This window comes from Emydura macquarii, unplaced genomic scaffold (genome assembly GCF_026122565.2).
Source record: "Emydura macquarii macquarii isolate MOO-44397 ecotype Brisbane River unplaced genomic scaffold, CSIRO-AGI_Emac_v2 contig_2681, whole genome shotgun sequence".
Classification (NCBI taxonomy): Eukaryota; Metazoa; Chordata; order Testudines; family Chelidae; genus Emydura; species Emydura macquarii.
In genome coordinates this window covers 3,524,025-3,538,435 of record NW_027132818.1, presented here as the reverse complement: position 1 = coordinate 3,538,435, position 14,411 = coordinate 3,524,025, and the positions used below count along the sequence as shown (strand labels likewise).

The following is a 14,411-nucleotide window of genomic DNA, read 5'->3' as shown; positions in this document are numbered from 1 at the left end:
TAAGGCTATTACTTTGTGTATTTTGACATGATGTTGACAACTGGTTTTAAAAGTTATACAACTAACTTTTAAAATTCTGTTATTAAATAATTGTGTAAGTTCCCCGCAACTATGAAAATTAAAAAAAAAAAAATTAAACTTAAAACATCTTTATCAAAGTTATAAAAAAAAAAGTCTTGCCAAAACTAACTGTTAAAGAGAAGCTTTACAGGATGCTGGAGTAATATTAAGCAGTCCTGGAAGCCATTTATTGGAGTTTGGTTACAGCTTGCTCTTTTTGATCAAGGCAGAAATGAAAGGGATGTCCTTGGTGCATTCATACTCCATTTTCACCACAACTCTGTTCAGATGTTTTCAGTATTTTATTGTTTGACAGGCATTTACAACGTTCCATTCATAGACCTACAAACATAAAAATAGACCTTCTTTCAGCTTATAAAAGAAATATATAAGAACCTTTGACATAGACATGTCATGACATTATATACAAGAACAATGGCACCCTCCCAAGCACCAGACTTTCCAGTCTTTCACAACTGACTGTATTCCACTAAGTACAGTATAGGCCAGCTAAAACCTCTGCTTTTCTAATAAATTGGGACACAATGGACTTCTGATGATATAGAACAATGAAGTGATGATAAAAAGGGTATAGAAATCTTTCTAAAGCTTTTAGGAAAAGAAAAATCAGAAGATAGCAAAAAGCTGATAGAAGAAAACTTTCAAAAGATTGAGTACAGTGCACTGGTAACCAGCTGTGGGGGAAAAATGCTGGCTGGAACCAAGACAATTGATATTTTTTGGGGAACAATTTCTGTTATGTTTCAAAATATAGTCACAGCTGATTTTATAAAATATAGTTCTAAAGCTATTATAAAATACCAGGTTTTCAAAGTACCCACTAATGTGTCAAACACCAATAGATACAAAAAAGAAAATTTCATTCTCGTCCTCTTTTGTAGGTGGAAAATGAAATGGGAAAGCTATATAAATCTAAAAAAATTAAAAGTGCTATATTTTCTCTTTTTGTACTATTTGGAAGTCTACTTAAAAATGCTAGATTTTAGTCACATTTTACCCTGTTTTAGATACTTAAATAAAAAGGTTTAAGAGGTTTACTTATTTAGAATTTTGTTCATAGTGTATTGCAGTGGAAAAAGCTTTACAAAGGAATTTATATATATATATATATATATATATATATATATATATATATACACATACTAGTTTCATCCACTCTAAGAGTTGAATGAGGTCATTTTTTTGGCCATAAACTCCCCCCTCCTCTCAACCCAAACTTTGTCAGACTTAATGGACCAAATTCATCCCTGATGTGGCTCCACTGCAGTCATGGATGAATTTAGCCCTCTTTGTAATTCAGTCACATTATTTGTAAAATAACTGAACTCTGGTCTCAAACATATACACTTGTCCATATTCTGAGACGTTATCCCTAAGTAGGAGTTTCCAGTAGATATTTTACTATAGTATAAAAACTACCTTACCTTACCCTCTGCAAAAGGCTAGCCTCATCGCCTAAGAAACACTAACATTTTTATCCATTTGTGCCTCTGGGTCTCAGGTAAAGTACCAAAAAAAAAAAAAAAAATCAATTTGGATAAATTTGGATCTCTTTCAACAGTTTGGCATCTTTATTATTTTATGTAAAACTAGAGCTTCCAACACTGAAAATAAATTAGACAGACCAAAAGAATTCAGCACAACATAAATCCCAAACCTTTCCTCACACACTCTAAAATACATGTATAGTCTTTTACACTTGAGAGAGAAAAGAGTAGAACACTGCAGCTGTACAGATTAGAAAGGCAGTTTTCTCACTAAGCAGATGAACCTCTGATTGACATTTCACAGATATAAAAACCCCTTTGTTCATTGTGCTATTACTTAAGCTGCACAACTCTGCTGCACATACTTAAGATGCCCACATTAACTTGTTCTCCAGTGATATTATGCATCCCCTTTTTAATATTCAGCCTGATTATTTTGAATAAATAAAATAGTTTAAAAGCCCTTAGTAATGTACAGATAGGACTCCAGTTTATATCAAATTTTATACCCCCCCCCTTTTAAAGTTCCTAAAATGTGGCTGCACAGCTTCAGACCTGTTCAGCTGCCAAAACTGTGTGTGCAAACTAAGGGATCACTCTCCACACACGGCCTGTGTGTGTGTGTGGAGGGGGTTGGGGGGTGGGAGATATATTTACACATAACATCTAATGAGAAAGTGACAGGTTTAGAGCTCAGTGTTCAGTTTTCTGCTAGGTACGAAGTCTTCACGTCTAATCCAGATAACTTCTTCACTAATGCTCTCCACGCCACCGTTGATTCCAGACAGTGCAGCTTGCTTCTTCAACTGAGTCATTCTGGAAGCGTGCGTGTCCATTGCACGCCGTGCTTTATCTCCCCGACGTGACTGACTGCTTGTAATGGAAGCAGCCTGCAACCGCTCCTGGAGTTCTTGGTCAACTGCGGCATCTTTCATAGATTCACAGTACTCATCGTCATCACTGAGTATGTCCGTCTCTTTGAGGTCCTCCTGCTCCTCATACTGAGCAAGGTCAAACTGTTCCTCTACCCAGCGGTCAGCGTCTCCACCATCGGCAGGCTGCTGGGATTCTTTTTCTGGGCTGCTTTCGAAGACGGCATCTGAATCAATGGTAAACCTGTTTCGGGCCAGCCGCCGTCGCCTTCTCCCAAGAGACTTGCTTGGGGCAGACACTGCACACACAAAGATAAAACCCCACAGGCTTTACACAAAGTAAAAATGTTTCTCTCTAAAACTAGCCTTCCACATGCCCTTTTCTAACATCCCTTGGCATCAGACACCAGGATTTCCAAGCAAGACCTAGTCATCCCTTTCTATACGTATGCAAAAGTTATGCTTTACTCAGCTTCTCATGAAAACAAGAACTTTCTGCTTCTTAGATCCACAAATTGAGATAATGGGCCACAATTACTGTTCCTCCTAGTCAGCAGGCAGCCAGCATGAAAAAGCATCTGTACAGCTCAGCTTCTCACCAGCAGTGCCCTGCTGCCCTGCCATCTAGTCTTAAAACTGAACAGGAGATATTGTTGTGCCTCCACAGGAATGACGAAGAATCATTCCAAATAGTTAGAAATAAGAAACACTGGAGTTGCTATTTACTCTTTATTGAAGTGCAAATGCCCCATCGCTGCTGGGCTATTTTCTATGAAAATACTCTTGGTTGCAGAAGTTCCATCTTCAGCATCAGATCGGTCTGCTAGTTTTGTGACTGGTCCAGTTAGCATATTGACAATCTTCCATGTTGAAATATCTTCATATGAGGCTTGTCAGACAAAGCAAAAAGGATGAATCCCTCCAACTGAAGGATCTGCAGAGATTTCAGTGTTATGTACACACTATAGCTGCTGAGATTCAGAGGTTGTAGTTTGTCTCTTTACTGACGGCACTTTCTGTAAACATCTATTAAATGCAGTCATCTTTGGGAAAAAGAATCATTATCCTGAGCCTCAAAACACATTAAATCAGCTCAGCATTTAGGGTTAAAAATTTTACAAGTAACGGTCCAGCGAGGCCTGCATGGGATTTTAGTGCCGCAGCATCCACCATGTGAATGACTAGGCAAACCCACCTAAAGGAAGGTTCTGACATTTCATGCATATGGAGCTTCATGGAGATGACTGAAGCACTGTGGTAAAAATTAGATACCTTTTGGCCTTCCTTTGAATCGTAAAATGTGTGAAATCCTTCCTTAGCCTCTGTGAGAAGCCACGCTGTGACTGTTATTGGTCTGGCTTGCTTGTTACAAAAGAGGAAAAGAAAGCCTGGTTATCTGGATTACTGGATCTAATGAGCAGAAAAGTGTATTAGAAGCAAGTTTCTTCCTTGTTTGGCAAATGCAAAACTGCTTTCCCCTGTGATTTTTTTTTAAATTGTGTTTTGCCTGAAGTCAACTGAAAATGAGAAGTCCACATTTTAGGACAGACCATTTAATCAAATGCACCTCTCAAATCTGATGAGGAAAAACAAATGCCCATTGCCAATACAGATGAAAAAGATTTAAAAGAAGGACACATGAAGCAGAAGTTGTCATCGTTTCAAACCCTGCTGAAGATTGGAATTGATGAGTTATCAGGTCCCAAAAAAAATTAAAACAAAAACCACCCCACTGGTAGTCTGTAGAAATCCTGTACATATTTTTGTTTAAAAAGCCCTACAAAGCTTTATTGAACTGTAACCCATTTGGCAGATTAAAAGGTACAGCTGATTGAAACTGAAAGGAGTCCACTTGGGCCTCCTACACCAGAAGGGATCATTGCTCTGATGTTGAACCTTTAGTGAAGAGTGGTGTAAATGGTGTAAGTGGTGTAAATCATTAAGGCTCTCACAAGGATGTGAAGGAAGGAGAGGCAGGGCAGATGAAACACTAACCCTAATCTATGGTTAATCAATATTTCAACTCAGATGTGGCCTACAGTGGTGCTAGGTTCAGTGGGATCTTGAAAGTCTGCATCCCTACAGTACCTGCCCTGTTCATTGTTGGCCTTGCACCTTTTAGAGCACACAATCTTTTCCCTCCAAAAGGAACATATTGCTTGGATGAGGGCAGACTTTCAGTTTTCAGAAGCTGCCTTCTGTGCTTATCACGTAGAATTGAGTGAACAGCCTTCAGAAACTCCTTTCTGTGGTCTGGAGAACTGAAAACAGAAAAGAAAGTAAATTAGTTCACAAGAGATCCACAACTCCTACAAGTACGTGACAGAGCAAGATAATCAACACCAGTACTGTAAGAAAGCGTGAATTGTTGTGCCTGCCTTTCCCCCAGGAAATTGTCATTCTTGTATTATATTTTCAAACTAAAGTTTATAATGTACATCCTTCACTGTTCAGTCTGTGGAAGTTTAAACTCACGTTCCAGGAAACAAACCTTCTGCATTACAGAAGCACTGTCTACCTCTCTATTCTTTCTTTTCCTCTTATGCCAGACATTCACTTATTTGGCAAGCCTAAGGTAGCTAATGAAATCTCACATATTGTGTGCTTGCATTAGACAGACATAGCCGAAATCGTGCAAATCTCATCGAGACAGCAGATTGAACTATTTTTAGTATCAGCTCAGCAGGAACCTCAACCAAATTAAAAAAACCCTAAATTGTAAATAAAGTTCTAAAGTGAGAGTTAGCCATAATAAATATACATAAAGCAGCTTGTGCAAGGCAGTCAGAACTGTATTTGATACACAATATCATTTTAACATGGCATTTTAATTTGTACTAAACCCCTGAACAGTGGGAGTCAGGCCTTGCAAGCATGGAAAGCATTGCCCAAACTGGCCACTTCAGCAGCTGCCTGGCATTCTGACAATAAAAGCTCAATTTAGTGCATGCAGCATTAAAAACAGTATTTATACAAAATTCAATATCTGGGTGCAAATTTGCAAGGGGAAAAAATAATATTCCCATAAAGCTTCAGTACTGGTTGAACATGGCTTTGTTATTCTGTTTATCCTTTGCTGACAGAGCTAGAAAAGTTGATAATAGCGCAAGAGGTTTATAGGTGGCCTGTCTTTCTTTTACGAACAGCTAGCATCATGAAATCCAGCAACAACAGAACACATGGAGAAACGCTCACCTACAGCAGAGGTGGAATGTTCTCTCTGGTCTTCCTTCGGACTCAGATTTAACATGAACAATCTCGCATACAGAATTGGTCTCTGCATCTAGAGAGATTTGGATAAATGGGGAACATTTTGTGCCACATGTGACCCAGTATATAATTAAGTAGTGTTTATCATATTATAACTTCAACTACACTCTCTAGTTGAACTCTCCTAGTAACTTCAACAGTACTCTAACCCTGAAAAGTAGGTTTAGTAAATTTAGAGGGTATCCTAGAACGCAGGTTGATATATTAAATATAACCCAGTCCCCTTCTACTACGATTTGTGATGACTCAAAGTTGGTCACACAGAATTACATACCAGACAATAAAATTAAATCATTAAGGTCAAAGAGTTTTCATAACCTTTCACAGCCATCTAGGATTGAAATTTACCAGTTTTGTTTGGAGTTTTTTAAATGACATATTGAAGTGCTCATAGTGGTAATTTTATGTAGACAAACATTAAACATGTTTTAAATTAAAGAATGAGTTTCCAATACGTTTTGGTACCGACCCCATTTCACAGATGGGAAACTGAGGCAGACTTAGCTTCCCCAAGGTGACTTAGTGGGTCTGTTGCTTAGTCCCAGGCTAATAGCTGGACTATTCTTCCTCCAAGATATATGTGTAGGAAGAGGAAGTCACAAGGTAATAGTGAAACAATTATGAGTAGCCTGTAAGGAGCAGTCATTTGTCTAGGTACCTAGAAATACCTCAACTAGAAACCTGTAAAAAACTCTAAAGATTTTTAATATCCCAAGACAACTATTATAGAACTAGTTTTGTTAAGTCTGAAAAGATGGTTACTAACCTTCTGTAACTGTTATTCTTTGAGATGTGTTGCTCATGTCCATTCCAAGTAGGTGCATGTGTGCTGCATGCACAGTCACTGGAAGGATTTTCCCCTAGTGGTATCCATAGGGTCGACTCTGGAGCCCCCTGGAGTCACGCCTTCATGGCGCCCTATATAGGGTTCTGCTGAACCCCCGTGTCTTCAGTTCCTTCTTGCTGGCTGGCTCTGACAGAGGGGTAGGCACATGGGTCTTGGACTGGACATCAGCAACACATCTTGAAGAACAACAGTTATAGAAGATTAGTAACTGTCTTTTCTTTGAGTGCTTATTCATGTCGATTCCAAGCAGATGACTCCCAAGTAGATCCATAGGAGGAGGAGTCAGTGTTCAATGACTTGCCGATTGCAGTACAGCTTAACCAAAGATCACATCATCTTTGGCTTACTAAGGAATAGCATAGTGTGTCATGAAGGTGTGAATAGACAACCATGTTGTGGCTCTACAAATGTCTTGGATTGGTATCTGAGTCAGGAACACTACCTAGGATCCTTGTGCCCTTATGGAGTGAGCTGTCAGCGCTGGGGCCAATATTTTCACCAAGTCATAACAACATGTTCTGATGCATGACATGATCCAGGCCGAGATTCTTTGTGACGAAATCGGAAGGCCTTTCATCCTGTCTGCTATTGATATGAAGAGCTGTGTTGTTTTCCTAAAGGATTAGTCCTTTTGATATAAAAGGCCAATCCCATCTCACATCCAGCGTATGTAACCTCTGCTTTCGGCTGTTGGCATGTGGCTTTGGATAGAACACCGGAAGAAATAAGTCCTGGTTCGAGTGGAATTAGGACACTACCTTCAATTGTGCCTTCACCTGGCTTTCCTTCTGAACCTGATCTTTGAAGAAAACCCTATAAGGAAGCTCAGACATGTGGGCCTTGGTCCGAAACTCTCTTGGCCAAAGTTATGGCCACTAGAAAGGCTACCTTTCATGATAGATAGAGGAGTTTCCACTGAGGTTGAGGAGCATGGTTTACCAGTGTTGGTGTTGCCATACTGGGGCTACCAGAATTACAAAGGACTTTTCCTTCCTGATCTTGAGCAGTACCTTGTGAACTAGCAGGATGGGATGAAATGTCACAAAGAAGTCCATGTGGGAATTCCCCATGTTTGGAAGACGTTCACCACATCTGGGCGGAGAGACCACTCGTGGTTGGAGAAAGACCTGCTGAGCTGGTCTGCCAACTTCTTCTGCGACCCAAGCAGGTGTCTTTTTTGCCTCTGTCTTCACAGACAAGATCAGCTCCCAGACTGCTTCACTGGGTAGCACAGAATGGGAAGGAGGCGAACATCCCTCAGTGCTGAAGGAACAGGTCCAAGACTATTTAGAAGGATTGGACATACACAAGTCCATGGGGCTGGATGCAATGCACCCGAGGGTGCTGAGGGAGTTGGCTGAGGTGATTTCAGAGCCATTGGCTATTATCTTTGAAAGCTCATGGCAACAAGGGGAGGTCACGGAGGACTGGAAAAAAGCAAATATAGTGCCCATCTTCAAAAAAGAGAGGAAAGAGGATCCAGGGAACTACAGACCGGTCAGCCTCACTTCAATCCCTGGAAAAATCATGGAGCAGGTCCTTAAGGAATCCATTTTAAGGCACTTGGAAGAGAGGAAGGTGATCAGGAACAGTCAACACGGATTCACCAAGGGAAAGTCATGCCTGACCAACCTGATTGCTTTCTATGATGAGGTGACTGGCTCTGTGGATGTAGGGAAGGCAGTAGATGTGACATACCTTGACTTTAGCAAAGCTTTTGATACTGTCTCTCACAGTATTCTTATCAGCAAGTTAAAGTAGTATGGTTTGGATGAATGGACTATAAAACGGATAGAGAACTGGCTAGAGCATAGGGCTCAATGAGTAGTGATCAATGGCTCCATGTCTAGCTGGCAGCCGGTCACAAGCGGAGTGCCCCAGTGGTTGGTCCTGGGGCCGGTTTTGTTCAACATCTTCATTAATGATTTGGAGGATGGGGTAGATTGCACCCTCAGCAAGTTTGCGGATGACACTAAGCTGGGGGGAGTGGTAGATACCCTGGAAGGTAGGGATAGGATACAGAAGAACCTAAACAAACTGGAGGATTGGGCCAAAAGAAATCTAATGAGTTCAACAAAGAAAAGTACAGAGTCCTCCACTTAGGAAGGAAGAATCCCATGCACAGCTATAGACTGGGGACCGACGAGCTAGGCAGCAGTTCTGCAGAAAAGGATCTGGGGGTAACAGTTGATAAAAAGCTGGATATGAGTCAGCAGTGTGCCCTGGTTGTCAAGAAGGCTAATAGCATATTGGGCTGCATTAGGAAGGGCATTGCCAGCAGGTCACGGGAAGTGATTATTCCCCTCTATTCGGCATTGGTGAGGCCGCATTTAGAGTATTGTGTCCAGTTTTGGGCCCCCCACTACAAAAAGGATGTGGACAAGTTGGAGAGAGTACAGTGGAGGGCAACAAAAATGATTAGGGGGCTGGAGCACAGGACTTATGAGGAGAGGCTGAGGGAACTGGGCTTGTTTAGTCTGCAAAAGAGAAGAATGAGGGGGGATTTGATAGCGGCCTTTAACTACCTGAAATGGGGTGCTTGGGAGGATGGGGATAGGCTGTTCTTGGTGGCGGCAGATGACAGAACAAGGAGCAATGGTCTCAAGTTGCAGTTGGGGAGGTCTAGGTAGGACATTAGGAAGAAGTTTTTCACTAGGAGGGTGGTGAAGCACTGGAATGGGTTACCTAGGGAGGTGGTAGAATCTCCATCTTTAGAGGTTTTTAAGCTGAGGCTTGACAAAGCCCTGGCTGGGATGATATAGCTGAGGTTAGTCCTGCTTTGAGCAGGGGGTTGGACTAGATGACCTCTGGGGTCCCTTCCAACTCTAATATTCTATGATTCTATGACATCTCTAGGTGAATCGAGTGGGCTATGCAGAAATCCCACAATTCGAGGGCTTCCTGACAGAAGAGAGTAGTGTGCTCCACCCTGTTTATCTGTTTATATATAACATCAGTGCTGTATTGTCCATCCTTACCGATACACATTTGCCTTCCAGGTGGGCTTGGAAGGCCTGATGGGCTAAGTGTATCACCCTCAGTTATCTCACATTGATGTGGAGTGAGAGCTCTGCCTGGGTCCAGAGGACTTGGGTCCTAAGACCTCCTAGATGAGCTCCCCAGCCCATTGCCGAGGTGACCAGGGACAGTGAGGGAGAAGATGGGAAAAAGGGGACTCTTGCACAGATTGACTGAGGGTTGAGCCACCAAGAGAGTGTTTCTAACATGGGGGGGAGGGGAGAATGGAGAGGGAGTGAGACTACCCTGTCCAAATGGTCTTGGATGGATGATAAACTGAGGCTAACCAAGCCTGTAATGGTATGAGATGTAGGCTGGCATGCTGGACAATGCACGTGCATGCAGCTAGATGCCCCAGTAGTTTCAGGCAATGGTGGTGGGGTACCATTTCCACTCTTCTGTGATGAAACGTATGGTCTGGAATTGAGAGTCTGGGAGATAAGCCCTGGCCTGGTTTGAATCTAGCATGGCTCTTCTGAATTCTACTCTCTGAGTGGGGGTCAAAGTCGATTTCTACACGTTGAACAGGAGACCCAACCTGACGAAGGCTGACCTTACCAATTTTACATGTTTCCAAAGGTCGCTCCAGGGAACAGGTGATCAGCCAGTTGTTGAGGCGCATATAAACTTATATCTTTCTGAGGAATGTAGCTATGACTGCCATACACTTGGTAAAGACTCTGGGAGCTGCCGAAAGGCCAATCAGAAGTACCGTGAACTGGTAGTGGGTCTGGAAGACTATGGACTGAAGAAACCTTCTGTGGTTTGGATTGATTGACATGAAAATATGCATCCTTCAAGTCAAGGGTGGCATCCCAATCCCCTGGATCCAAAGAGGGAAAAATCGAGGCCAAAGAGACCATGCGGAACCTCAACTTCATTACTCTGTTGAGGTTTCATAAATCCAAAATGGGTCTGAGATCACCTTTGGCTTTCAGGATTAGGAAGTAGCAGGAGTAGAGCCCATTAGCTCTTAGCTCCCAAAGAACTTCTTCCACTGCTCTTATCTTTAGGAGCACCTGCACTTTCTTGGACTAGAAGTTGCTCAGAGAGGGATCTCTGAAGAGGTACGTGGGGATCGGCGTTGAATTAGAGAGAATATCCCAGTTCTACTGTGCATAGCACCTAACAATCTGACTGATCTGGGCCCACACCTGGTAGAAATGGGAAAACCAGTCTAAAAAGAATAGGGTTGGAGGATCAGAGTCCTGGGTCGGTATGCCATCTTTGGGCGCACCCTCAAAAGTTCTGCTTGTGGCCAGAGGATTCTCTTGCCAGACCTGCCCCATGGCTGGTGGAAGGATGAAAGGGTTTCCTCCTATAATTCCTGTCCCCTGCCAGCTATGCTCCTTCCCCTGTTGGGACTGGCTTTGAGGTCTGAAATGCCTCCTTTGTGCTGCTGGAGTGGGGAGGCTTAGGGACATAGGGGTGGCTCGAGATTCCTTAAGACGGTAGTTTTGAGTCAGTCTCCTTGGAAAACAGAGTTGGGCTTCAAAGGGGAGGTCCTGGAATGTCTGTTGGACCTCGTGTGGGAAGCCCGAGGCTGGTATCCATGATCTTTGTTGCATCATGACCGCTGATGCCACTGGGCGAGCCATGGCATCCACCACATACAGTGCCCCCTGAAGTGAGGCCCTTGCAACAGCCTTACCTTCCTCGAACAGGGCTGTGAACTCCGGCCTGGAGTCTTTTGGAATAGACTCCATGAACTTTGACATGGACCCCCCAGAGTTAAAGTTGTAGCTACTCAACACTGCTTGCTGGTTTGCAATGCAGAGTTAGAGCCCACCAGTAGAAAATATCTTTCTCCTGAAGAGGTCAGGTTTTTTTGCATCCTTCTCCCTTGGCTTGGGACCTTGCCTCCCATGCTCGTTGGCCACTGCAACAAGTGACGCTGGTGCGGGGGATGTGTATAAAAAGGTATTCATGTCCCCTTCAAGGACCAAAATATTTCCTCTCCACTCTTTTAGCAGTTGGGGGCAGGGAGGCTGGGGTCTGCCATAGTAATTTTGTCGTGACACATATGGTCTTTATTAGTGGCAATACTACCCTGGATGGACCTGCAGAGGCTAACATGTCCACCATGGGGTCTGCATTGTCTGAGACCTCCTTGATTTGAAGCCCCAGATTTTGCACCACTTTCCTTAAGAGCTGGTGGGCCCTGCTGTCTTCTGTGACCGGTGCCGGTGATGATCCTGTTACTGCCAAACCTGGGGATGAAGAGGATGATGCCCTAGCCTGATCAGTCTCTTGATCCTCTACTCCCAGAGGGTCCCGCATTGTTGGCTCATCAAGGTCAGTGCCGTAGTTGACATCGCTCTCGGTGCTCAGAGATAGCACATTCTCCAATCAGGATGGTTGGTATCTGCTCTCAGAGGCAAGTGACAATGATAGGCTCAATTGTGGCCCCTGGGCTTGGTGGAACGCCCCAGGAGTCCAAAAAGGCCACTGGACTGGCATTTGCCACTGTGGCAGCCAAGGCATGGGAAGGGCTGATCGGCCTCCAACCCCTGATGTCACCTCACCTCAAGGAATAGGGCTCCCCTCAGAGTCGGAGCCAAACTCACATCTCGGGGACCAGGGAAGTGCGGGAGATGGTGGTCAAGGCATCATAGCCAGCTTCCCTGTGGATGGCACTAGGCGCTTCTTTGGCACCAATTGTCTGGTGTCCAGAGTATCTTTGCACCTTGGAGAGAACAGCAGTGCTGTGCTCTCAGTAAGATCTCTGACTGCCTTGAAGATCTCCAGCATGGAGAGGAGCTGCAGGTCCTCCTCACGGATCTCCCTGAGTGGGGAGGCCAAAGGAACTGGACTCAATAAACCCCTTTCTGGGGCCAGAGTCAATGGTACCATGGCCATGGGTGTAGCGCTTGAGTGGCCTGATGCAGGTCACACGCTATCCATGCCTTTATGCCCCCATTGTTTTGGGAGCTGGTGAGAGCCCCATCAGTCTTCCTCTGCTTCTTGTGTGGAACAGGGGAGTGGGAGTGGTGCCGTGCCCGGGAGGTGTCCTCGGTGCCAGTGATCCGTGATGGTGCTGAGGGTCTCTGGCCAGAGTCCTTTCTTGGTGCCATCTCTCACACTGAGGCCGGTGTGCTCTAAACCGAGGACGATATACAGGGTGTCGGCTTGGCCAGGCCCCGTATTGGCCAGAAAACAGCTTCCATAAGAATAAATTTCAGTCTCTGGCTCCTCTCTTTCTTCATCCTTGGGCAGAATTCCCTACAGATCCTACAGCGATCACTCTAATGGTCTCCCCGAGACACTTAAGACAAGTGGTATGGGGATCGATCCTGGGCATGGGCTTTTTACAAGCCCTGCATGGTTTAAAACCCAGGGAACGAGGCATGCCCCGGGAAAGGGGAGGTGATCCCAATAAGTGGGGTCCTAAGCAACAACTACAATTAACTCAGACTATTTAACTATTTACAGATGACAGTTCAATAACCACTAGAGAAGGGGTTGCTTGCAAAGCAAGAGAAGACCAACATTCCAGTTACCATAACGGGTGGTAAGAAGGAACTGAAGAGATGAAGGGTCAGCGAGGCCCTATATAGGGCACCATGAAGCCATGACTTCAGAGCCGACCCTACGGATACCACTAGGGGAAAAACCTTCCAGCAACTCTGCACACAGCATACACACACCTACTGAGAATGGATATGAGCTAGCACTCAAAAGAAGAACTTTATGTATCATCTTCACAGTGTATGTAGTTCCTGCAGCTGCATCGTCTTTCAAAAAGGCTTTATTGGGGTAAACACCACCCCCCCACCCCTCTGAAGTGTAAACACCCAGGCACAAAGATTTTCTCTGGTAGCAACAGCAAAGGAGTTATATAAAACGATAGTTTAACTGCAAATTCTTTCTAAAGTCTAAGGCATCTTCTAAAGAAAAAATTCTAATTTAAAAAACCATAACATTTTTCTGGAGAGTCCTCACATTTTCAAGTACAGTTTTTGCTTCCCACCCCACTAAAGGGCAGAAGGATAGAGAAACAAAAGGCGGGGAAGAGTGGAGAAACAGCCAGTTTTAGAGCATTAACATTTATATATAAATATTTCAGATTAAAACAAAACAAAAACAAAACGAAAAAAAGAGATGAAACTAGCTCTACTGTCTACCAATAGCATCATCAGCTGCAAGATCCTAGTTTAGGACTTTCAATCCCCAGAAGAGGATGGAAGCATTATGCAGCGAAAACCAACCTGCTGAAAGCCAGGAAATCAAGAGTCTGTGGGGAATAAATTGCACTGCTTTCCAGTGACTCCCAAGGGCCGCACTCAGGGGATTGAGGGTGTGAGGTAGGCTCCAGAAGTCTTCAGGGAAGGATAGAATCTCTCTCTCGCTACCCCCCATAAAGAACAAATGCTAGACAATAAGCAATGAGATGGGCACTTTAACAGACTTAATTCCAAATGAATAGATTTCAACATTACCTGCACTTGCCAGTGCACGAACCTGCAGCGCTTCTAAAGGAATCATGTGACGAAAACGGAATGGGTCCCAGTCTTCATAAATTGAAGCCCTGTGTGATCCTCCCTAGATGAAAAGAACAGTCAGGAAAGTTTATACTAGGAATTCAGATGTCTGGGATATTTTGGTGATAGGCATCATAGAAATGCCTATGAAGAAATTTCATGAATATTAGGTCACAGGAAGGAAGTGCCAGACAAGTGTCACTACGCCACAATGATCAAGTCTCAACATCTCAAAAAAGGATTTAAAACGAACATGAGGCAGTTTGCTTTCATTTGGCTCATGGATAGCAATTAAGCACATTATCTTATGCAGAATGATCATCCTTGCACAAGTCAGGCCTGCCTACCTTATCCT

At 43.7% G+C, this 14,411-nt stretch overlaps 1 protein-coding gene across 5 annotated transcripts in view; it reads right to left on the bottom strand.

The window, feature by feature from the left end:
• Positions 1 to 343: 343 nt before the first annotated feature.
• The window catches only part of TIAM1 (TIAM Rac1 associated GEF 1), a 290,775-nt gene continuing 276,707 nt past the window's right edge, over positions 344 to 14,411 (bottom strand). For all 5 annotated transcript variants that reach the window (XM_067565615.1, XM_067565616.1, XM_067565617.1 and 2 more), the window contains 4 exons: positions 14,015 to 14,117; positions 5,636 to 5,723; positions 4,529 to 4,701; positions 344 to 2,739 (listed from right to left, as the gene is read on the bottom strand). In XM_067565615.1, coding sequence (XP_067421716.1) covers positions 2,255 to 2,739; positions 4,529 to 4,701; positions 5,636 to 5,723; positions 14,015 to 14,117 — 849 coding nt within the window. In that variant the 3' untranslated portion in view covers positions 344 to 2,254. The remainder of the gene's footprint in view (positions 2,740 to 4,528; positions 4,702 to 5,635; positions 5,724 to 14,014; positions 14,118 to 14,411) is intronic.